Source organism: Erithacus rubecula (genome assembly GCF_903797595.1).
Source record: "Erithacus rubecula genome assembly, chromosome: 2".
NCBI classification, from domain to species: Eukaryota; Metazoa; Chordata; class Aves; order Passeriformes; family Muscicapidae; genus Erithacus; species Erithacus rubecula.
The window spans coordinates 105817645-105841382 of NC_136685.1; the positions used below are offsets into that span (position 1 = coordinate 105817645).

At 41.8% G+C, this 23738-nt stretch overlaps 1 protein-coding gene across 5 annotated transcripts in view; it reads left to right on the forward strand.

Annotated features, from left to right (window-relative positions):
- The first annotated feature begins 798 nt into the window (after positions 1-798).
- Positions 799-23738, forward strand: part of XPO1 (exportin 1) — a 34112-nt gene continuing 11172 nt past the window's right edge. The window contains exons 1-12 of one of the 5 annotated variants that reach the window (XM_079297821.1): positions 799-979; positions 1540-1595; positions 5181-5312; positions 8852-8953; positions 12847-12919; positions 19722-19783; positions 19862-19906; positions 19994-20175; positions 20642-20690; positions 20783-20902; positions 21006-21134; positions 21722-21880. In XM_079297821.1, coding sequence (XP_079153947.1) covers positions 5187-5312; positions 8852-8953; positions 12847-12919; positions 19722-19783; positions 19862-19906; positions 19994-20175; positions 20642-20690; positions 20783-20902; positions 21006-21134; positions 21722-21880 — 1047 coding nt within the window. In that variant the 5' untranslated portion in view covers positions 799-979; positions 1540-1595; positions 5181-5186. Of the gene's footprint in view, positions 1008-1539; positions 1596-2077; positions 2218-5180; positions 5313-8851; positions 8954-10179; positions 10244-12846; positions 12920-19721; positions 19784-19861; positions 19907-19993; positions 20176-20641; positions 20691-20782; positions 20903-21005; positions 21135-21721; positions 21881-23738 lie in introns of those variants that run through there. The other 4 variants (XM_079297822.1, XM_079297820.1, XM_079297823.1 and 1 more) reach the window with 4 other exon arrangements.

Sequence of the window (23738 nt, forward strand, 5' to 3'; positions counted from 1 at the left end):
GACACACACATCACTTGCAATCTGCACAGGTTTTGGTGCAGAGCACAGCGCTGCTGGGGTAAGGGACGGCACCCACCGAGGGCTGGTGCTCCTGCTGCCCACAGGGATATCTCCACAGCTGAGATATTCCATTCCACTGCACTCCCTCACCAACAGCACCTCAGCACGAACGCCATGGTGCTCGAACCCCCCAAACCCCTCACGAAGCAGCGACTCGAATCGTTACCCTCACGGGCCACCACACCCAAGTCCTTTCTCGTCCCTGAGGAGAGGCCCCCGAACCCTTCACCTCACTAAGCAGAGCCCTCAAATCCCTTCTCCTCTCTGAGCAGAGCCCCCAGAACCCTTCTCCGCACACGGCTGAGCCCCCCGAGCCCCGTCCCCCTCACGGGCCGCCCGCCCCGCTCCCGCCATTGCTCCTCAGGCACGCGCCCGGGGGCGCCCAACGGCCGCGCCTTTCCCGCCCCCTCCCGCCGCAGCCCCGAAAGCCGCGCTCAGGCGCGCGCGTCACGCCGCCACAGCCGCCGGCCAATGAGAGCGCGGCCAAGCCTGCGCCCGCGCTTTGCGAACGGGGGCGGGGCCCGCGTGAGTGACAGCGTGGCTCACCCTATCGGAGAGCGGCGGCCCCCCCCTTAGCGCGCAAAGCGCTGCTGGAGAGGGGGCGGGTCCCCTCCGCTTACCCCCCCCGCCGCCGCTCGCTCCCCCCGCCCATCGGAGGCGCGCAGCGGATTGACAGTCCGTCTGACCAATCAGCGCGGCGGCCGCCTTCGCGGCGGCACATCCCGGGACCAATGGGAGCGGCGGCTGGGCGGGGCCCCCGAGGTTTCCAAACGCTCCGCGGCGCCATGGGCTGAAAACTAAACCGAGATGGAATCTCCCAGTCTGAACCGGTTTGAGCCGGTTCCGAGCCTGTGGCATTAGGAGGGGGAGACGCGCCGCGCTCAGTCCCCGTCGCCGCCGCCGCGTGTGTGACCTGCTCGTAGGGGACTCGCAGCTGAGGGGGCGAAGTTTAGTGCGAGCCGCGGGGGGGGCGGCGGGAATGGGGGCGAACTGAGCGCCGGGCGGGGAGGGCGGCAGCCGCAGGGGCAGCGAGAGCCAGCGGGGCCGGGCCTGGGCGGCGCGGGAGGCGCAGCCGGCTAGATCCCCCCGCACCAGCGAGGCCGGAGCGCCGCGCCGGCCGCTTTCCCGGGGCTGAGGGGAAGGCGCGGAGCCGAGCGCGGAGCCCCGGGGGCCGCTGCGGGCGCCTGGTGCAGCCAGGCCGGGCACGCTGCGAGGGGAGGAGTGGCGCCACTAACCCCGACCCACCACCGAGGAGGGAGCGCTCGCCTTCCCCCCCACCTCCTGCCGTGGTGGTTTTTTCCCTCCTTCCGTGCTGGTTTTTTTTTTTTTTTTTCTTTTTTCCCTCCTTCCGTGTTTTTTTTTTTTTCTTTTTTCTTATTTTTTTTTCATTTTTGGGAGCGGGTTATTTTTGGTGGTCTTTTTTTTTTTTCTTTTTTTTTTTTTTTTTTTTTTTTTTTTCTCGTGGCGTGTGGTGGTTAGAAACTTGGCTCGCCCGCCCCTACTTTCTGAAGGAAGAGGCTGTGAGAACCCCCTAGGTGAGTGAGGGTTGTGGGGGGGTCGCGATGGGCAGCGCGGTGGGGGCAGAGCGGGGTATTTTGGGGGGCAGAACGGGGGGCATGTGGCCGTGCAGGGGGGCGCGGAGCCCGGCCTGTGCTGGGAGGGATGCGATGGAGCCCGTGCAGGAGCCCTGAGGGGCGGGGGTGCGCTAGGATGGGGTTCGGGGTACGAGCATCCCCGGCCCGGCCCAGCGCAGCCACGGATGCTGCGGGGGATGCTCCTCGTTAGGAAGGGGCCGGGCAGGCTGGGATCGGCTAGGGGCAAACCCGGCGACATAATCTGTAAATTATTAGGAGTGGAAGTTTCCAGAAATATTTTTTTGTGTGTGTGTGTGTGTCTGTGCAGCAGTATTGAAACGTCCGCCTGGATCACGTGGGGAGCCCTGTATAGAGCGCAGGGCTGGAGCCCAGGGGAGGAGGAGGAGGAGGAGGAGGGAGGGGCTGCGGGGCCGTGGCGCTCCGCAGGGCCCCGGCCCGCCCGACCCACCGCCCGTTCCCCTTCCCCGCCGGGCACCGGGGCCCTGCGGCCCGAGCCGGGAGCCGGGCGCTGCCCCACAGCCGGGCCGCTGCGGCAGGAGCCGGGCAAGGGCGGCCGCGCCGGGTGGGTGTGAGTTATTTCCAGCCGAAAATGAACGCTCCGAGGTGTCGGGCAGATGTTACTTAATCCGTCTCGTCCTTCTCCTTCACGTGTGTGCGTGAGGGAGCGCAGGGAAGGGGCGGTTTCGTTGCCATTGCTGGTGTGTGGAGTGCGATGCGGACGCGTTTGTCGTGCGCTGCGTTTCAGAGGCGCTCACCCCTCCTGGGTGGGATTTACAAGTGATGCAGCTAATTCCTTGGAAGAGGAAGGCAATTCATTTGCATGTCGTGCGAAGAAATGGGGCACAGTGACTCTCCCAGGGTGTTGTTTTTTTTTTTTTTTTTTTTTTAAGTCGCTGGGCCCAATGAGCTTTAAATATCTGGGTTAAAGGTGCTGTAGGATTCGTGGTGAAGGCTCAGCATTTCTTACAATGAAGTTCCTGCTGTTATTCCTGTGTGCTCCATGCCGAAATGAATCGGGCCTACCACAACAAGCTAACTGTTGTGTTAAAGGTCCAGGGTCATCGAGAGTTGGGATAACTGTGTAAACAGTGCTGTAAATGCAGTTCTTTTGACCTTCGGTAGATGTCACATTCTTGCTATGTTGTAGTTCAGATTTTTTATTTTTTTTTAAATCTGGTTTGGGTTTTATATTTTTTTAACTTTTTTTGTTTTGTTTTGTTGGTTTGCCCATTTATTGAAGGTGGTGGTTCTTGGAGCTGAGGCTTAAACCTGTTCCGGAGTTCAGGCGTGATGGGGGAGGGAAGAGTGTAGGAGTACAGTAAATCAGAGATTATGAGCTTCATGTGGGTACAGTGTTAGGAGTGAGAGAGAGATGGAGTTGCTTGCAGGTGGTGGTGGCCACAAAGCCGCCATTTCTGTCTTTCGCCTGCCGAAGTAGGTAGGTCATTTTGAAGATAATGCTGGGAGTGGCGAAGGGCCCTATTCAAAACATTTCCTTTCTGCTCCCATGTGTTGAATAACTTCTCTCGGTCACGCCGCTCCTCCTTGGCGCTCTGGGGGCGGCCTGAAAACCAGCGAAAGAGGCTCCGCTCTCAAATGAATGGCCCTACCTGAGAAGCGACGGGTTCGCCTCGTTTATTGTAGTTTGGAGCCCGCTTTTTCACGGCTCGGCCATGGAGGGCAGATGTGGACAAAAAGGGACGTGCCGGGGAGCACTGGCTGCTCCCAGCCTCTCCACGGCTGTAGCTCCCTTCTAGCGGTGCCCCTCGTTTGCTAGGTGACATTTTCAGCGTCCTCCTCAGCCGAAAGAATGAAACGAAGAATGAAGTCAGCCTTTTCTGCTGCTGTGTTTCTCCCTTCCAAACTTAGCATCGCAATTTTGAAAATATTAGGAGTTGAAAGAGGGAAGAATAGACGTGGAGTGTTCATCCATTTTGATTTATTTTGTTCTCGATGTTTATTTTCTCCTGGTTTTGCAGGTACACGTAAAAAGATTTTACTTGGATGTTGAGATCAAGCCCTTAAAATGGTTGTGTTAGTGCAGTGATACTGAGTTTTCTGCTTGGAAATCCAATTAGAATATTTGGGTTTAAAGCTATTTTTATATAGAGAAGTAAAAGAAATTGCTTAACACTGCTTGCAAATACACATTTCTAAGCAAAAGATTTTCCTTGTCTGGATGCTACTGTAAAACTTTCACTTAATTAGTAATTACTAGGGTTGAGGCACAGGTTTGTCTTGCTCCTTACTTTTGAGCATGACTTAAATATATAAAGCATAAAACAAATTTTTCCTTGCACATGGAGTTATTTAGTAAGAATAAACCTGACTTTATGGGGTGTGTTCCTGGAAGAGTTTCAGGTTGTATCTTTCTGAGTATACAGATGGCTCTGGTGTAACTTTTTGATTGATCTTGCACTTGCCCAGGCTACTGGCTGTTTGTTAAGTGAGCAGTTTTATGTGAAGTTTATAGGTTTACAGGGTTTGAAAAGGCGAGTGAGTGGCACAGAGGTGCTGTAGATGGCAGGGTGGGAATGTGAGTTGGAGTTGCCATTTTCTGTGAGAAGAGGGCAATAAACCTAATTAGGTGTTTCCAGCTGGGGGAGGGAGAGTGATGTGAAAAAGGTAGAGTATAACTTACCATCAAAAATTCTGTGACTTCTGGCTTGTTTTCATGCTTTTCACAAATGTCTTTATCTTGCACCAGTCTCTGGCTGGTAAAGAATCTTACATGCACACCCCACCTGATTCCCTTTGCATAATATCAAGGCTGCTCTATCTAGGACAAAGAGTTAATGAATGTGTCCCTGGATTTAGGGGACCTGAAACCTCCAGTAGAATTCCATTTCAGTTGGAAGTGATCTCACATGGCACACAGAGTAACCTGCTGACTTAACAGTCCCTTTGCTTCATGTTCTCAAAATGCCTTCAGTCAACTTAGTTTCAGTGGTAATTTTTTTACTTGGATGTGGTTAACTTGTAAGGTGGTTTTCTTTTTTTTCCCCCAACTATTTGAAAAATGCCCTGTGGCTAATTTCTTGCTCTGTGTGTAGATCACGTTTCAGCTCCATACCCAAGTGTTTAAAAGCTTTTGGAACTGAGTCTTCTGAATGTGCACGTTGGCCTTGGGAACTCGATACTCAGCTGAGATTGCTACTGTGGGTTTTGCTTGTAGTGACACAAGGCTTTTGCACCAGCAAATGTGTTTAGGGACTGGTAGGGATTGGAAATGAGCCCCAGGGTGCTGGAAACACAGCCCATTCTCCATCAGACTGTTATTATGTGTTTTACCTGTTGAAGACCTTGGGGTAGTGGTGAGTGAGCTTTTCAGGGGGGAAAAAGAAAAGTTTGTCCTGGTATGTGCCCCACAATCAAAACAGTGTTGTATCCAGTGTTATCTCCTACTGCTAACATAAGCATCTTGTTTCAATGAGACAAATGAGCTAAGTTGAAGCACTTGCTTTGCAGCTGCATGTGATAATCATTTCTTGCTAATTGATGAATTGTTTAAAATTTATTTTGCAGTAATCTATGCCAGCAATTATGACAATGTTAGCAGACCATGCAGCTCGTCAGCTGCTGGATTTTAACCAGAAACTGGATATCAATCTCTTGGACAATGTGGTGAACTGCTTGTACCATGGAGAAGGTGCACAGGTAAGGTGGACTTGGAACATACATTTACTGGCCACGTTTAACCTTACAGAAAATCAGCTGAGCAAAATCAATTCACTTCAGTAACTATTAGTGGATTTACTGAGCTAGTGACTGGAATATCACTGGCAGTCACATGAAATGGGAATTCACATTTAAATGACACTTGGTTTATTTGGGGTGGTGTGTTCATTTCTAGTTTGCTTTCTGATGTTGAGAATTATTAGCAAATAAGATTTGGTAAGGATACTTGGTACAGCTCACCTTTTCTGACTTAGTTCTTCAGGAAGGTCTGAGTGTTATCATTGACAGGATTTTGAAGAACATATTGTTCACTTCAGAGAACAATTGCATTTAAAAGAAAAATCTTAGTGATGCTATTACTGTATTTGTATTTATAAAGAAGCATGTCATGCATATTTAATAGAAGAGTTTGTTCCTTTCTTGTGCCTGGTCTTTTTTATTTCCCATTACAGTTTGCACAGGTTCTTCTTGCATTCTTTCCTTTGGACTTAGTGCAGATTGTGAAGTACTAAGTTGAAATGGAAGGACTGTGCATTTGTGTGTTTGCATATATTGCCTTGAAAGTGAATCTTGTATTGCTTTTATCTATTTCTTGAACTTCTTTGGAAACAAGACTTCAATGTTGAGAGCAAGTATTGCTACAAAGTTGGCATAGTTCCTCCTCTGGCAGATTTTAATTGTTCAGGCTCAACAAATTGGGAGTTTCAGTGTCAGGCATCTCTTACTAAGAGAGTCTTGCACAACAATAAGTGAATTAAATGGGACAAAGTAGCTGATGCTTTTCTATTCTTTCCAGCTGTTAGAATAAACAATGATATACTTGCATATACTTGCTTTGTGTATCTCTTTAGGGAAAAAAAAAGCTTTTCTAAAGCTTGGTAATGTGAGTTCCAATAGGTTTTGAAATACCTTGTTGTTTTGTGAAATATTTGCGTTTTGAGTGTCCTAAATTCAAATAGTTACTTGCTGCAGCTTTTAAAGTGCTTGATAGAAAACTCCTTGTAGTTTTTGCCTTAAAACAGTGGACATCTCTAGCACTTGTTTTGTGATCTTTTACTGCCCTGAAAAACAGGTGATGCTTATAATGTTGTTTGACTTGAAAAGAGTTGAAAAAGTTGGGAAGGTCTGTAAGGAAAATAAAGGATTAACACTAAATACAATGATCAAATTGCCATTGTTCTGGCATTGTGAGAAGTTGCTTCACTTAAAACAGCTGGGAAAAGTCTCCAGTATTTAGAAAATGAATGCAATAAGATGGAAGAATTCAAGAGGTGGTGTTTAACTGGCAAAAGTGAATTATGATATCAGCTTGTTTAAATACATATACTTAAACATGTCACCTCAATGAAACTTTGGCCAGTTATTTTTAATACCTTTACAAACTGAAAACATTTCAGGGAGTCTGAGCTTTTCCCTCTTCCAGGGGGTTTGAAAAAATGCAGAAAAAAAAGGTTCTCAGTAGAGTCTGACAGCTCAGGTCCTTTACTAAAGGGTGGCAGAAATAATAGAGGTTGAGGAAACTAAATATTAAAATTGGGAGATTACCAGTGTTTTCCTGGAATAGGTCAGGGTAATGTCAGGGTAAAACAGGTTTAGAATGCTGCCTGAATGGCCTGTGCTGAACTTGTTTTCAGACTCACCTGCCTCCTCCTTCTGCTTAGTTCTTATCTCTACTTGCAAAACTGTTATCTGCTGATCTGTATTAGGCAAGAAAGAAGCTATTTTCTGTCCTGGAGATTTAAATTTTTTTCTATTAGCTTTTTTGTGCATACTTCTCTGAAAAGAATGAATGACCCCACCCCAGTGCAACACATGACTAAGGAGATTTTGTGCAACTCCAGAAATGTTCACCTTGAGTCATCCCAGCCTCTTAATTCATTTGATCTGTTAGATCTTCACACATCCAGAAAATTATTGGCAAATTTCTCTTTGGTACTAGCAACACCATGAGGCTTTGTTCTTGATTTAACCATTGTTACTAAATTTATGCTGTTTATGAAACTGCAGGGTTTGATGTCCAGAAAAGGGGTTAGTGGATATAAGAGCAAACCTCTCAGCACTGGGAGAAGGCTATGGGCTGGCTGTATTTTGTTGGTGTTGAAATTTGATCCTGGGCTATGTCTCCAGTATTAGAAGCAAACAGGAGTCCCATTTAAAAACACACTTTCAGATTGAACCTGGAAGTAATACAGCTATTTCTTCCCTTTTAAAACTGAAGTACTGGTTTTTCTGTTTGGTTGGTTTTTTTAAAACTGATGTTGCACTGGAACAATAGGGGCTATACTTGTGGTCTTAAACAGAATATGTCTGTGGTACTTGTCCATATCAAATCTGCAGGGACTTGCTGGTCCAGTGTCTCTGTTGTGCTCAATTATATCAAGTAGGAGTGCAACTAGTGCTGTACAGATAGTTTTGACATCCTTACCCTGTTCTGTTAGAACCTCCAATTTTATTTTATAAATCACATGCCAATTTTTCAATTTCTTGTATTTTATATGTGTAGATTTGGGGTCTGGATGGGGTTTCTAGGTTGCTGAAAATGCATGTTTTCTTACACCCAGTTGCTGGTTAGCTCAAGGATGTAATTGGATGAGCCTAGAAACCTGTATGGCTGTAGTAACTTCTAATAGTTGAATCAAATCTTTAACTGCTTTGTAACTCATTTAAGTTGGCTCTACAGTTCAGTGAAAGAATGAACAAAGTTCTGTTAATTATGTTGTAAAATGTTCACCTTGTTGGTGAGGCAGAGCCTGATGCTTGCAGGGGATGCAAGTTGCAGCAAGATCTGTCAGTGCACAGCACTTTTGGAAATGGCTGACATCCCTAAAAATTCTTGAGGACATCCAGGCTTTTGAAAAGGATGGCTAAAATGAATTCAGCTATTTCAGTGTGTAATTGCTTCAGATGAGGTTTTCAGGAAACCACAGCATCTAGGACAGTAATTGATAATGTCAGTCCCAAGGAAGAGCAAACCATTAGCATGACCAGCTCCCTTCCTCCTGCCAGTGGGTTTTTATTATGGTTTTGCAGGTTGTTAGGTACACCCAAGGATCCCTCAGAAGTAGGGATTGGAGACCTCCAATGCTCTGCTCTGTGATTCTTCAAAATAAAATCAACAGTTGTGCACTACAAAATAATGTTCCTGAAATGTTCCTATAAGTGTTTCCAGTGGAACTAGAAAGTTGGGGTGCCCTAGAATGAAGTTGATTTAGATGACTTTGTGGAAGGGGAGAGAACTTAATTCCATGGTGGGTTTTCTCCATCATGTGTGCTGGTCTGGATGAATCATTTGGGATGGAAGAGTGGAAGTGAGTAATTACTGTCCTGCATCAATGGGCTTTTGGAGTTTGGTTGTTACTAAACTTCAGCTGTCCCAAGGGACTTGTTGCTGCTGGTTGAGTTCTGTCTAACTCTTAGATATGTAATTGGAGTGTTACATATTGATGTCTTCAGTGACAGTATATAACTTCTTAAATAATCTAATGCTAACACTTGTTTCAAATAAATTTTTCTTTCAGCAAAGAATGGCACAAGAAGTGTTGACTCACTTAAAAGAACATCCTGATGCGTGGACAAGAGTTGATACTATTTTGGAGTTCTCTCAGAACATGAATACCAAAGTAAGCAAATTAACTTTTATTTATTTGGTTTTCCTCTTTCTTCCATTCATAAACTTTGAGGAAGGTATCTCATTTTTAGCCACAGACTTTCTTGATTCAAAACATATTTTTTTGATTGTCTTGTTTCGCAAAGTTGGCTTTAAGCAGGATCTGTAAATGAAAAAATATTCAGACCTCCTTTTGCATTGCCAAGAGTTTCTCCCTCCTCCCTTTTATTTTTATTTTTTTTTTTTTAGGATGAGCTAATTGGATACACAGAATTTTTTTCAAGGCATATACAATCATTATGCCAGTTCCTAAGATTGGTATTGTGTCTGTATAAATCTGAGTATTGAAAAGTCTCCTAGGGCCACATTTTGTCCTTGGGTAAGTGCTTGGCTGTGTGTGATCATAATTAAAGCCATGTGCACGTAACTGAGGAGAAAATTTGTCTCTAGGTGTGTTGGAGACAAAAAAACCTTATTAGGCTGAGGTTTTGAACAATCAATAGAGGTTAAGCACCCCAAAGTTTGTAGTACATTAGTTATTTGCTACTATGCAGCACACATTTGCTTTGTACTGCTGTTGGAAATCCATCCATCATGGTGGAGGCTAAAATGGGAAGCACTCAGGGCTTTTTCTGAAATTTGAAATGCTTTACCTAAGACTTGTGAAGTTTGAGCCAAAAAGATAATCCAAATGTGTTTTCACTGTCTTTGAGTTTGATGATTATTATCTCAAATAACTTACATGCATGTTTTTCTGCTGGATACACACTGTGTTCAAACAGGAAAAAAATTGTGTTTGGATGGTTTCTGAAATCATGTGGTATTCATGAAGCAGTTGGTATTTTTTTTCCTTGCTCTCTGAAGTTGAAGGGAAAACAAGTTTAAAGAACTTCCTCAAAGTAACACCTTTAAGCACCTTTAAGTAACAGTGTTTGCCTGTTTGCTTGCCTGGTAAACTTTGCTTTTTATACTGACAGACATTACTAATGTTTAAGTTGATTTATCAACAGTATTTTTAAAAACTCAAATTTGTCTTGTGAAAAATGAGATGATTAGAGGAACAGAAAGAAAGCAACAGGTAAAGAATTCTTCAATTTACATAAATTGCAAATGATTTGGTGCTAAATTTATGCACTATGACATTTGGCTTTTATGCAATCATATTTTTTCTTTAATTAAAGCTGTTAACACTACCTGATATTAATCATAATGTTCCATTATGTTGATTGCTTGTAATAGGAAGAAAAGGGGTGTCTTCCTGTGCAACTGACACAGCTAGGCTTTGACGGCAGGCCTCCACAAGGTCTACCCTTTTGATTCCCTTTAACTGAATTCTGTTCATCAATTGTTTTTTGTTTCTTGGGAGGTGGGAGGGAAAGGGATTCGGTGCATAAAATAAGTAATAAGGGTGCCATAGAAATTTCTACCATAGGGATCATTTAATGCTTTTGGTTTGGTTTTCTTTTTGAGTCTTTTGCTGTTGCCTGTCCCTCATCTTCATAACTGAGCAGTGGATTAGTGGTAGTCAATTAGCAATGAGCAAATCAGGAGCAAATGAGTTTTTGAAAGGCTTCTGTCTTAAACAGTTAAAATGTGCTCAGGTGTGTTGCAGTAATTGATTAAAAGGCAGAACTTTGTAATTGATATCAGTGACTTTTCTGTGAGTGGTGTTTATCAGATAAATTAGAGGAATTAGAGCCATCAAATCAAAAGAAGTAAAGAGTCTGGAAGGCTCCTTGTGGGATGTTGGGGCTGATGGAGCCCTTCCAGTGTGGTCTGGCAAGAAGGGTGTGCAGGTGAGGGTTGTTGTGTTTTGTGAGTTTATTGATGATGCTGCTCACTGTCACATGGGAGTGTCACTTAGGGAAAAGGATTTTTAGTATTTAGGGGGAAAAATATTATTAGGAGTGTGGAAGAAGTGAACAAGACAGAACAGAAGTCACAAAAGAAAGAGTAGAAACCTTTGCAGCATGAGCAGCTTAAGGTCCATGAACCCAAATGAGATGTTAGAGCAGGTAATGAGAGATAGGTGTGGCAGATTGCTAGAGGTGCCTGTCATTTTCTTTGACTCCAGGAAATTCTCACTTAGAGAAAAACCCACTGAAGATGAGGTCTGTCCTTAGTCTCTTGTGAGGTTTTTTCATTTAAGTTTTATTTGGTCATCTAATGTTAATTTAAAGTGAAACTAGACTTGCCATTGTGATGTAAAAGCTAAATGAGTTCACTTGTGGAAAAAAGTTGGGAGAAAATGGAACATTTCTAGTTAGTTGATACTGAAAAATTCATGTGTCTGCCTGTAGAACATAGAAATTCCACTAGAGTTTAGATGTGCTTCAGGGAAGTTAGCACTGTCTGATATAAATATTCATATTGTCAACATTGTTAGGAGCTTTTGTAAGTATGTTTTGTATCATGAGCCTGGATCAGTTGCAGATGGTGTCTGTAAATTTATAGCAGTGGCTGAAATCAATTCCTGTGAAGTGTTTTGCTTAAGAGTGTTTTCGCACGTTTTCCTTCATGAAAATTCTCTTGATTTCATTTAGCTTTAATGTCACATAATTAAATCAATTGACAGGTTAAAATCTAGTTGCTAAGCTTTTGCTGCTGACCATGGAGGAAATAAAAATATCCTGGAAACTTTCTGTAATTCATAATTTTTCTTGGTGCCCAAGGTTCTGAAGGAGGACAGAATATTTTACATTACAGATGCAGGATGTGCACTTGAAATCCCTGGGCAGCTGGGGACAGATAGAGAAGCAAAGAGGTGTAGGTTATGTTAAGATGAGAACAGCAAAAATGCTCTTTTAATGCAATGTAGCTTGGGACAGTCTACATTGTGGTTTTGGTTTTTTTTTAAATTAAACTGAAGTCTCTATGATCCCTGTGGTCGAAATGCTAATGATCCTACTTTGTGTAACAACTAACCATTTTAAAGAGGAACTCTTATTCTCAGCCAAACTTGGAACTGTGAAAACTCAACTTTACCTTTCAGGCATTGATTATTTTTTTTTTTTTTTTTTTCTTCCTAATCCACTGTAGATAAAGTAAATGCAAAACTCCTCATCCCCTTTTCTCTCCTGTCTATTCATGCTAATGGGGTTTTAAATATTCAAGTTCTTTGGTCATACCATGACAAACTTCTTTCCCTGTTACTGTGAGTTGGCAGTAGGGACAAATGGGCAGAGGGAATGGCCATTTGCAACCTTAATGGTTTCGGGTAAGAACATAGGAAGGAATTCCTGAAAGGTAAAATGATTTCCAAGAGCTTATTCACATTTTTATTGTTCTTTGACTGAGCACAAAAGTTCATCTTTAAATAGTAGAAATAGCTGCCATATTGGGGTGGGGATTGAAATTAAATAAACCTGTGGGTTGTCTTGCTGTTCCTAAAGTAACACACCAGTGAAGATTGGGAAATACTTTCTCTAGAAAGTGTCAGTGTCAGGACATGTGATGCTAAGACAAGATTTTTTTCTTTTTCCAGCTCTTAGAGGAACAGTAGGAAGCTTGAGACACCATCCAAGCTGCTAAATATTTTAGGAGCCTGGTTGTGTTGATACTCAAACTCAGGAGCAGTCATTTATGATACAAATTCATATCTGGCTGCTACTTTTCCAGATAGCCAAAATTGTCTGCCAGAGGGCTTTTCATTATTGGTTTTTTTTTTTTCCCCTCCTGGTGTGAGCATGATCAAACAGCAGGACTTAGTATAGCCAAGAATGAAACAAGAAAATATGATGCATGAAACCTCAGTAAATGGGTGAATAGACATATATTGAATAAAATTGTTAGTTTAATAATCTTGAAGTCTTAGCTGTTAAGTGTGAATGTCTGATTGAATGAGAGTCCTGCAAGTTAGTTTGTCCTACAGTAATGTACTCACATTTTGTTCTTCTCCAATTTCAGTATTATGGACTGCAAATCTTGGAAAATGTGATAAAAACAAGATGGAAGATTCTTCCAAGGAACCAGTGTGAAGGTAGGGAGGGATTTTTGTCTTTTCCTCATAACTTTGTGTATTAACTGAGATTTAGACTGCCAGTCTGTAAGTACCTTTCTGTCATGTGTTAGTTATCTTCAATGGTGAAACCACATCTTTCACTTTTGTAACAGTGGTCTCAGTGGGTTGGTGTGCTGCTGAAATTCTGTAAATTTGTGGAAAAGGTGTGACTGGTAGTTTTGAAACATCTGAGATGTGCCCCTGGCATTGAGGTAGATGTTTTTATTCTCTGTACTTGGCACAGGAGGTTTTATTTTCTTTACCCTCTCAGAGCTATGTGTTCAGCCCCAAGCAGACTTTGTGGCCCACTTCTTACCTTGTCAAGGTTTGTGTAATTATTTTGAAATTGTAAGCAGTTACAATATTTTTAAAATAGAAACACTAAGTAAATGCACTTCTTACCTACTTACTGCCAGATCTTAGGTTCTGAAATGATATTAATTAAAATGGACTTTTAAGTGTTGATGTAAACAAATGATAGAGAGGCTTTTAGAGATAGAGAGCTTTTAGAGTTATTCCTCTTCTCACCTTTCCCCTTCCCTTCCAGCTGCAGGTTGGCAAAGGGTAACTGTCTTTGAAAGCAAAACTGAAAGTGAAGTTTCCATTCATTCTGCTCTTGGAGGTTTCTAGGGAACAGCTTCAGCTAAGGCTCAGATACAGCTATGCCCTTTTGAGAAACTGAAAGAAAACTTCAGTTAGCTTTAGTTTTTGCTGTTAATTCTTCAAGTATCTCAGCTCAGTCATAGTTTGTAACATGCTTGACTATTAGCACTTAGTTCAACATTAAGGTTGTCCTAAAGTTTTTTGGCTGTGGGAGCAGAGCAGGAGGAAAAGGAGTTAGGAGCATTACCCACTGGTGAAGGGAGATGTGGAACAGATGTCACAGGGATGGACCTAACTTGATAATTTGGAACTGAACAAGTGCCAAATACAGGATGTAATTCAGGAATTCAAATCTTAAAATACATGCTTTTAATGCATAGGTGACCTGAGGAGCAGTGGTGCTAGGATGAGATGAGGTTGGCTGTGCTTGGGGTCATTTTATCTCTTAACAGTGACAGTGCTCTTGGAGTGGTTCCTCCCATCTAAGAAGATGCAATAACTCCATATGTTACAAGGCAAAATAAAGTTACTGTCTGTAGTTGTGTAACCATCATGAGGTATTCTATTCTTACTTTTCCTGACTTACATGTTATGAAAACTCCAGAGGAAATAAAAAAATCCTTTATACTAACAAAAGTGTGTTGTTTGTTCAGCTTTTAAAACATTTTCCCTTTGACATAGGGAAACTAAAATTGTGAAATTGGCTTTTATCCTGTTCTAGGGAAACTGGGTTTGCTGGCTTCTATTTGTGGGGTACAAGGGGAACCAAATATATTTTCTGTACCATGGCATTTTATCCAGTTTGGCTTCAGTGGTGTAGGAGGGAGAATCTTTTTTATCTCTAATCCAGTTTGATCTGGTCTGTGGTAGTTGTTTTTTAAATTTTTTTTTTTTGTTTGGCTGATGATACTGGTTGGTACAAAAGAGCTGCTCCAGATCTCATTCAGATGGCTTGATTTCCTGGGAGATAGCAAGGCTGGTTAAAATGAGATTTCCTTGACTCCAGCCATTCTTTGGTTGACAGGATTTTCCTGTTTGAAGTGTAACTGGTGGAATGTGTGTGCAGGAAACTGAAATGGAATGCTTAGTGACAAAGCAAATCATGCAGGTTTCAAATGAGTTTTACCTTCTATCATAGTTTATAAAACATGTCTGGTTGGTTTGTGTTGTAAGTACACAAGCCTGTATAGTAGTAGATCTTACTATTGGTTAAGAGGAAACCTAGATAGATGTATGTATGAGAAAAAAACACTGTTCCCTCTTTGTAGCAACAGCAGTGCTCAAGAGTTAAAGGCAAGAGCAAATCTGAATTAAATGGTCAGTGAATAAAAAAAGTTTTTGAAAAGACTTTCCTGAAACTTGTTGGGAGAAATAAAGCAATGTTGTTAATTACAGAGAATGAACTGTAACTTTTTCTGCAGGTTTTTTTGATTTTTAAGAAGCTGTACATCAGAATGAGTTGTTGGGCTGTGAGGTTAGCCAGAGGTTTGTTACTGCTTCTGTCTGTATGCTGGAGGGCTTCAGCTCCCAGCCTTGAATTGCAAATGCAAGGAGAAAAATGTTTTCTTCAGGTGGCTTTAGACTTGAAGCTCTGTTCTGAAGTTGTTTTTTTTTGTTTTGTTTTTGTTTTAAAATAGCTTTTGGGTTGGAGCATTTCTAGCTCTGCTGTCTTTTAACTTGTAAATCAGCTTTCTTTTTCTCAGGTGGTGTTTATGAGCACTTTTGAAGAGTTCATTTTTATCTTTCCACGATTCTGGGACAAGAATTGGGCAAAACAATTTACAGTTCTAAAATACTGACATGATGGCTTTTTGTGTTTCTTGATGTTTGGTTTGCTTTTGGAGTGAGCAGTGGGCACCAGTTGTTTCTGTAGACAAAAGCTGAGTTTGGGGCACAGAAGGGGTAAAATTCAGTTAAATCAGACACCTGCCCTGCATGTTCAGCCTTGAGACATGTTTGGTCATAGCCCCCAGCAATGGTTAGCCTTGCTCTGGGTGGTTTATTTCTTCAGTCCTCAGGAGGATGCTTGGAATGGCTCTTTGCACATCCACAAATGATGTCATGTGGTTTTCACTGAAGCCTGGCTGGGCTGGTGATGTGTTCCAGAACATCCCAGGCAGTGCTGAAGCTGGCTGATGGCCAGGGTATTGTGCCTCATTCTCAAGTTGGAGTTCTTGCTTTATTGAGGTGTGATACTAAATTGCTTTAAACTCCCATATCCTTTAGAGCTGATTGTTTAATAACACTCAGAAAGGATGGCATTTGATTAAAGTGATGTGGTCTCAAAAGGATTTTCTCTGGCAGTGTGAAAACCTGCCTGAAAAGAAAGGCTTTTTTTGGTCTTCAGTGCAGTGATACGTTTCATTAATCCTGCATTGTGAAATGAAATACTGTTCCCCTGAACAAGGCAAGCTTGTCTGGAGTGTTTGGAGCTGGGATGGATAAAGCACTTCTTCATTATGAAACACAAATTGCTTGTAAAACTTTTCTCCTTCTGAAATGAAAAAAGTGAAGTGTTCAGAGATGCAGTTCCATGTTTTCCAGGAAGGTCCTGGAATTGAGTGGAAAGCTGCTTTTGTTGCAGTGAGTTTTTCTGGCCTGCTTCATGAGGAAGATGTTTCTTTGGCTCTCTGTAATGAAAAGGGAATGAGCTACATGGCACTTCTGTGTGTGTGAAGACAAACTCTGTGCTTTTTTTCAGAGTTTTCATGAGCTTTCTGTTGAAAAGCTAATATATCATGGATTGATTCATTTCACCACTAAGGGGTAAAGATGATAGTGAGACTGTATGGGAAAGCATTGTTTCTTAACACTAAAAATAAAGTGATATTTTAACTACATTTTGAGACCAAACAGTTCAGTGTAAGTGTGTGTGCATACAAATATCCCCAGAGGGGACAGCTCAGCTTTAGCATTTGAAATTCTAATTCTGATTGCAAAATAATGTTAATTTGCTGAGTTACATTGCCCACCTGACTCATTTGTGCCTATTATTCTTTAATACAAGCAGAGACTTTACTAATCTTAGTAAATTAGAGTAAGCTTGCATCTGCAGCAGCAGCTAGAATAACTCTTGGCACTGGTTAAATGTTTTTGCTCTGTGATTGCACTGAAGGCTGTGGTTGTGTGCCTGGAGGACAAGAAGTGGGTTTGTTGCAGGTGTGTGTTTGCTGATTGTGTCCATGGTTATTTACCTGCTGTACCAGGCTGTGACAGGAGCTCTGTGCTCAGGGTACAGAGTGTGCAGGAGAGCTAATGGCTTCCTAGAGCACATCCAAAGATTAAGCAGTAGGATATTTCCTCAAGTTCAGGCTGCAGAAATTACTCATGTTGGATGATGTGATGTTCCCCATGTCCCAGTTCCACTCTGAGTGTTGCATAGCTTGGGTCACTTGGGATAACAACTTTCCCTCCAGGAAGTGTTTCACTTTTACTGGATGTTTGCCTCTCTGTCGAGGAGCAGCTTTCACAGAAGGGTGACAGAGTCTAATGGACATCCAGGAATGTTCTGAAAGGACTCAGGTTCATGCCCTTGCTCTGTCATTCCTTTTATAGTACTTTGGACAAAAGTACTTCTTGGGCTTTGCTTTCCAGAAAATCCCAACTGTGGGGGTTGGAATAGGGTCTGTTCCCTTTGGTTGTCCTGAAATCAGTACAGTTGCAAGGTCAGATAATCTTTGAGGAACATTTTGTGTATCCTGGGTGTTGTGGTTGGTGTGACTTTGTTTAATGGAAGGTCTGTTTTCCTGCACTGTCTCTTCCTGCTTGGCTCAGATGAGGGCCTGGACTTGGCAGTTGTGGTGTTGGCCTCTTCAAGACTTGCTCAGCTGCTTCTGTGATGGAAGGAGACCTTCTAGGCATTGGTTTGGGACTTGTCCATGTCCTGTGCATTCCTTTTTACCATAACATTTCCTTTAAAATTCCCCAAACACTGTGCTTTAGCTTATCGCATGGATTGCTATCCCTGAAGAGTTTCTTGGATGTGTTCTGCTGAAAAATGGCAATGAGCCTCTGAGTTGATTTTTGTCAGAATACAAATTTGACATATATTTGTTCTGCTGAAATTTATCTTTCCTATGGAATGATAGATAAATAAATGAGCTATTAAATATGGAGCAGAAACCATAGCACTTGAAGTTAAAAAAGTATCTGAGCCAAAAAGAGCATTAGAGAATAGGGTAGCTGCTGCTTTTAGGGGATTAAGAATGACTTTGTTCAGTGGATGGACAGTCTCAGGAGCCTGCAGTGTGATGTGTGAAAAGGAGCAAAGTTTTTAGATTGTCTTTTTAGCTGTGATCACCATTTTTACTTTTATTTTAACTTTTTAAATGGAGAAACTGTGGAGCAGAGCAGCTGTTCTCCTCTGCTGGTCTCAAGGTCGGATCACTGGCAGCACAAAATTCAAGTTGTTGCTGAAGAGCACAATGCCATTGATGCAGCAAGATGGAAAATACCATGGATTTGCAGTTGGAACTCTAGGAGCAGTATTAGCTTTTTAATTCCTTTTTGAAATGCAAAGAGTTGCAACAGGAGGCTTCCCTTAGTGATTTGGCAGATGGTTATAATAGTTTAGTTTCTGGCTCTGCAAACATATTTCCATACTGTTTGGAGGGGCTTTCTTGTATCATTTGTCAATTGCTGTAATGCTTCAGCAAAGAGTGTGTTTTAGGTTTAAAACATCAGACCAGGCCTATGGTGTCAGACCAGCACTTAGTAATAACTCCTACCCAGTGCCTGAGAGTGGTACTTTAATAATGACCATTCTGGAGCAATGGGGATTGATCCCAGTTGATGATGATGAATAGTTCCACTTGCAGTTGGAACTACCTGTAGAACAGCTCCTGTCTGGTATATATCTAATGGCTCAGAGTCTGGATCTAGTTTTTCCAGATTTTATGAGGATACAATTAATAAATTGTCCTTTTTAATCCTCTTGCTTAAGCCCGAGATGAAAAACAACCTACTAAATTTAGTCAAGTCTTAAAGAAGTTTCAAAACTTAGAACAGAGGCTGTGGATTATGTCTTCAACAGGAGACATTTTTCTCCTTAAAGTGACAATTTCTCAGATCTTCAACATGTGCATGTTGTCTGTGTGAGCCAGCTGACTTGTCTTGCTGAAGAAATGATTGAAATGAGATTTTTGGGTTCATGAATTTGAATAGCAAAGCACCCAGCAATTCTCAGACTTCCTTGTGACAAGCAAACACTTGCCCAGTGTGAAGCACTGTGTCAGAGCTGAACTCCTGCAGTGTTCACCTGGGTCGTGACTCCAGGCCCGCCGTGCCTGCCTTTCCCTGGCTCTGTGCAGAGTGGATATTGTCACTTGGAAAGTCTTTGTTTCCATGGATTTAGTAATTAGGAGTGAGCTGAGGGTTAGGTGGCAAAATGGAACTTTGGGTGGTGTAGCTTCACTACAGTGGTTGAGGATTTTCTGGTTTTATGGTGCAGCTGAAAACTCTAATTTAAAAGCATTTCTGGAAGAAACAACAAAATGAACAGTTTTAACACACTGTGTACCCCTGGTTGGCCAGTTGTCTATGTAAGAGAAAAAAGGAAAAGGCAGTAAAGCAGAATTTACTGAGTTTTGGCCTCACAGGATCCATATGTGCTATAGAAGCCCAGTGGTTCACACTCAACTTGTGCTGTGTTAGTGAATGAAGTTTTGAGTTCTGTTCTTGTAAGATTCACAGGGAGAGCTTTGCTAAGCTCTAACACACTGTTTGACTTTGAAATGCTGTGCATAGGAATTCCTTTGTTTAAAATGGATCACCTAGGTAGGCTGGAGCATCTCTGAACTTCTGCATGCAGTGCAGGTGATCAAAGCTTTCTGTGCACTTTAGCAAACCTGGCATTAAAACTGGAGTCACACTTAGGAAGTTCTGTTTATTCTTGAAGCTCACTTTTATTTGGTACTTATTACTGAAGGACACTCCAATTTCTAGTCTTTTGCTTTATTGAAATATTTAGGTGCAAAGCCATTTTGTATATCTAAAATATCCCATCAGGATTGATACAGGTGTATTTTTCCCATGTAGCACACAAGAAGGATGCTCACTGATGCATGCTTCTCTAGCCCCTTAGAGGTTTAAAACCATGAAGCATCTGAATTCAGAAATAATTGTTGCTACATCTGTGATATCTGCCATGGCTGAAAATAAATCCCTACCTCTTCTGCAGGTATTAAAAAATACGTTGTTGGCCTAATTATCAAGACCTCATCTGACCCAACGTGTGTAGAAGTAAGTGAAGAATTCCCAGGGGAGGATGAGGGAGGGGAGTGTTAATGCCAACCCTGACTCTCCTCTTCTCCTTTCCAGAAAGAGAAAGTGTATATTGGGAAACTGAATATGATTCTTGTTCAGGTAATCCAGAATTCATAACATTTCAAATTCCATTATAAAATCTCTGCCTTTGCTCTGTGTCTCACGTGTGGCTGCTTCCCTTTGCAGATCCTGAAACAGGAGTGGCCGAAGCACTGGCCGACGTTCATCAGTGACATTGTGGGAGCCAGCAGGACCAGTGAGAGCCTCTGCCAGAACAACATGGTGATCCTGAAACTGCTGAGTGAAGAGGTGTTTGATTTTTCCAGTGGCCAGATTACTCAAGTAAAAGCCAAGCATTTAAAAGACAGGTGAGTATATCTGTTTAAATCTTAATGAACAGAGTAGATTTTGTGCTTGCTGCTAAATAGTTGCTCTCACTTGGAGCCTTTGTGTAAACACCTACAGCTGTGCAATTCCATTTCTGAGCCCAAGAGGGTTACTGATTTTTCTTTGAAGCAGTACTCCTAGGAGATCCCTAACTTCATTTTGTACACACAGGGATTTGTAGCTTGCTGCAAGTAGCATCTGTTGACTGATGGTTCCTGCACTTTTAGCACAGCATTCAGCACTGATTGATTGTCTTTCCTTAGAATTGCAGGCACAGGCTTCAAGCTACTTCAAATATGCATTATTACCCTGAAGATGGGGATAAGCCAGGTGGCTTTTGAATGCCTCTCTGGGCATACATCTTAAGGACCTGTCCTGTGTGCATAGACATTTTGATTTATGAAGTGTGGAAGTGCTTATTTTTTAATTTTTTTTTTTTTTTTACAGCATGTGCAATGAATTCTCTCAGATATTTCAGCTGTGTCAGTTTGTGATGGTAAGTCATATTTCTTTAATGATGTTTTCAAAATTCCCCCCTTTGTGCCTAACAGTGTCACAATGTCATAAACTCTAAATGGTGATTTGCAGGAGAACTCCCAAAATGCTCCCTTAGTCCATGCAACTTTGGAAACCTTGCTACGATTTCTGAACTGGATTCCTCTGGGATATATATTTGAGACCAAGTTAATCAGCACACTAATATACAAGGTATTCTTGCAAAAAAAGATAGTTCTTTAAATTTAAATACAAGTTGCAGAAAAGCTCTACAACACTTCTGTAATGCTCTTTATTTTTTTTCTTCCCTCAACAGTTCTTAAATGTTCCCATGTTTCGCAATGTCTCTTTGAAGTGCCTCACAGAGATTGCAGGTGTCAGTGTAAGCCAGTATGAAGAACAGTTTGTAACACTTTTTACACTGACCATGATGCAGTTAAAACAGGTAAATGCTTTCCAGAAATCTCCCTTTGAATTTCATATCACAAAATCCATTTCTGTACAAAGTTGACAGGTTTATGTGCATTATAAAGCTCTTGGTAGAAAAGTATTGTTCTTTGGTGGTATTTGTGGCTTGATCAGAAGATGCCAAGTGTGTTTTTCTTAACTTGATTGCAGCTGTATTTCTGCTCTATTGATTTGATTAATTTAAGAGATATTTTGAGCACTTGGGCTGACTCATGGGTAAATGTGAACTGTGTGTCTCAAGACCTAAACTGACCTAACTTCTGCAGGTTTCTTTTAAATTTTTGGGACAGATAGAAACATTTCTCATTAAAAGCCATACATCAAATTTATATAATTTGATGATTCCCCTCTGAGGAGTTCAGATTCAGGTACATGAGTCCTTTCCTCAGTGTATTTATATCTTAAGTGGATGGGTCAAGGGATTTTTTAAATAGCCTTTTACTCTCGTGGTGATGTTGGTTCATTTTGAGGGTTCTTCATAAAAAAAAAAACAGCTACATACTTGTTAATATGAAGTAGTTGTTCTGTATAAAAAGGGAATTCTTGGTGTTTCCTGTTTGCTAGATGCTTCCTTTAAATACCAATATCCGACTTGCATACTCAAATGGAAAAGATGATGAACAGAACTTCATTCAGAACCTCAGTTTGTTCCTCTGCACGTTCCTCAAGGAGCATGGTCTGCTTATAGAAAAAAGGTTAAATCTGAGGGAAACACTAATGGAGGTAAGTGGCTTGGTTTATCTGGTCTAGAAATGTAACAGATGTGTTATCATGCTCAAAGGATGTAATAGAATTTCTAGATCATTGTACTTAAGATGGATAAGAGAAGAAAAAGAATCACAAATACAAAACCCTCTCTAAAGGTTTGTTTCCTAATATGTTTCAATGGCATTCTGTTTTCAATGATTTCTTACCAGTGCCATGTCTGAAAACTTACCTCTGTCTCATCCTCTTATTGTTCCTCCATGGATGTGTCAACTAGTGCTTCAAAATAAATGAATATGTTCTTTTTCCATGGGTTTGCTTGCTTCTGTTTAGCTCTCACATGAAAAAAAGGTGTGTTGCTATGACTTCATCAGTCTGTGTTTTCACTGGGCATCCAGAGCTGCTCTCTAGGGTTCAGCACATGATGTAGGTCAGTTCCTTCTTGATGGAGCTTCTTGCCTAGTTTGCCATTTCCCAATTGAAAAGCTGTAAATAGTCCTCAAGGAGGAGACTTTCTCTGTAATAAAGTCTGTGTGCCATTGCAAGAGCCCTGCCAAGTGACTGTGCCAGTAAAACCTCTGGGATTGTGGCAAATATTTGAGATTCAGATAAGAATGATGGGTTGGAATGGCTGAAGCACTGAGGGTACTGCTTATTACTGTAGTGAGGGTATTTCATAAGGTTAGAGTTTTCAGTTATGTTGTTTCAATTGTGAATAACAATTGGGATTCAACAGTTCTATAGTGACTTTATTGCTACTGCTCCACTCCAAGGGAATGGAAGTTGTTCCATATTCCCTTGATCAACCATTTTCTATGTGCAGAATCAAGCCCTGTGCAGGTTTGGAGGTTGAGGAACTTCCCTGAAAAATGGGGAGAAAAACACCACCCAAATTTCTGAACCTGGAGACAGGGTATAATTGGGAGGGGAAAGTACATTTTGCAGGTTGATTAGCTGTAATCCAGTGTGCCCATCTGAATTCCAGTCGGTTCCATGTAGTGCTCTCAATGTCTTCTGGAGGCAGCCTTCAAAAAAAAAAAAAAAAGGCACATATTAATAAAATTGGGTGCAAATGTCAAGTTGTAGCTCATTTAGTAGATGGACTCAGAGGAGTATCACTGTCTTGTTTTCAGTAGAGCAGCTGGTAACATTTCCAAACAATTCCTGAATTTGCAAGTAGTGAGCTTTCAAAATAACTGGGAATCAGGGTTGCACAGCTCAAGGCTCAAGTTTCTCCTTACACTGAGGCTTTGCTAGGAAAACCTGTGTAAAACAGAGGTTTACAAAACTGGATTCTGGAGACTTTCAATCTTGTACTAAATGGTGGAATTTTTAACAAATGTCTTTATGTCTGCCTAAAATGGTTTCACATTCAAGCTCTGTAAGATTTGGTGTAATAGAACCTAAGTACAGGTTTACTTGAAAAAGTGGTGTGTCATATTAACCTGTTAATTCCTGCTCTTTGGATGTAGCAAGTCTGCTGAAATTGATCCATGGATTCACTGGATCTCTCTGTAGAGTAGCAGAGGAATCTACATCAGTTATTTAAGTGAAATTACCAAGAGAAATTGGTGTGAAAAGATGAATGTATGGCTGTTCTGAGTCCCCTTTTTTGACACTGTAGGTGGAGATGCTGAATCAGGTCTTTACCTTTCAAAAGGCTCTGAGTTGTTGGAGTGCCTAAGCTATGAAAATATCTTCAGATTTTATCATTTCTTCTGTTTGTTCACTAATGGGCAATTGCTTTGATACCTTTCACTGGGGACTGCATAATAAGCTTAGGCAAAAAGGGTTTGTCTGTGTAGTTTTAATTCCTCTGGTTGATATCTGAGCTTGTCAGAATTGCATCAGTGGCTTTCCCTGCTCAGCCTGCTCT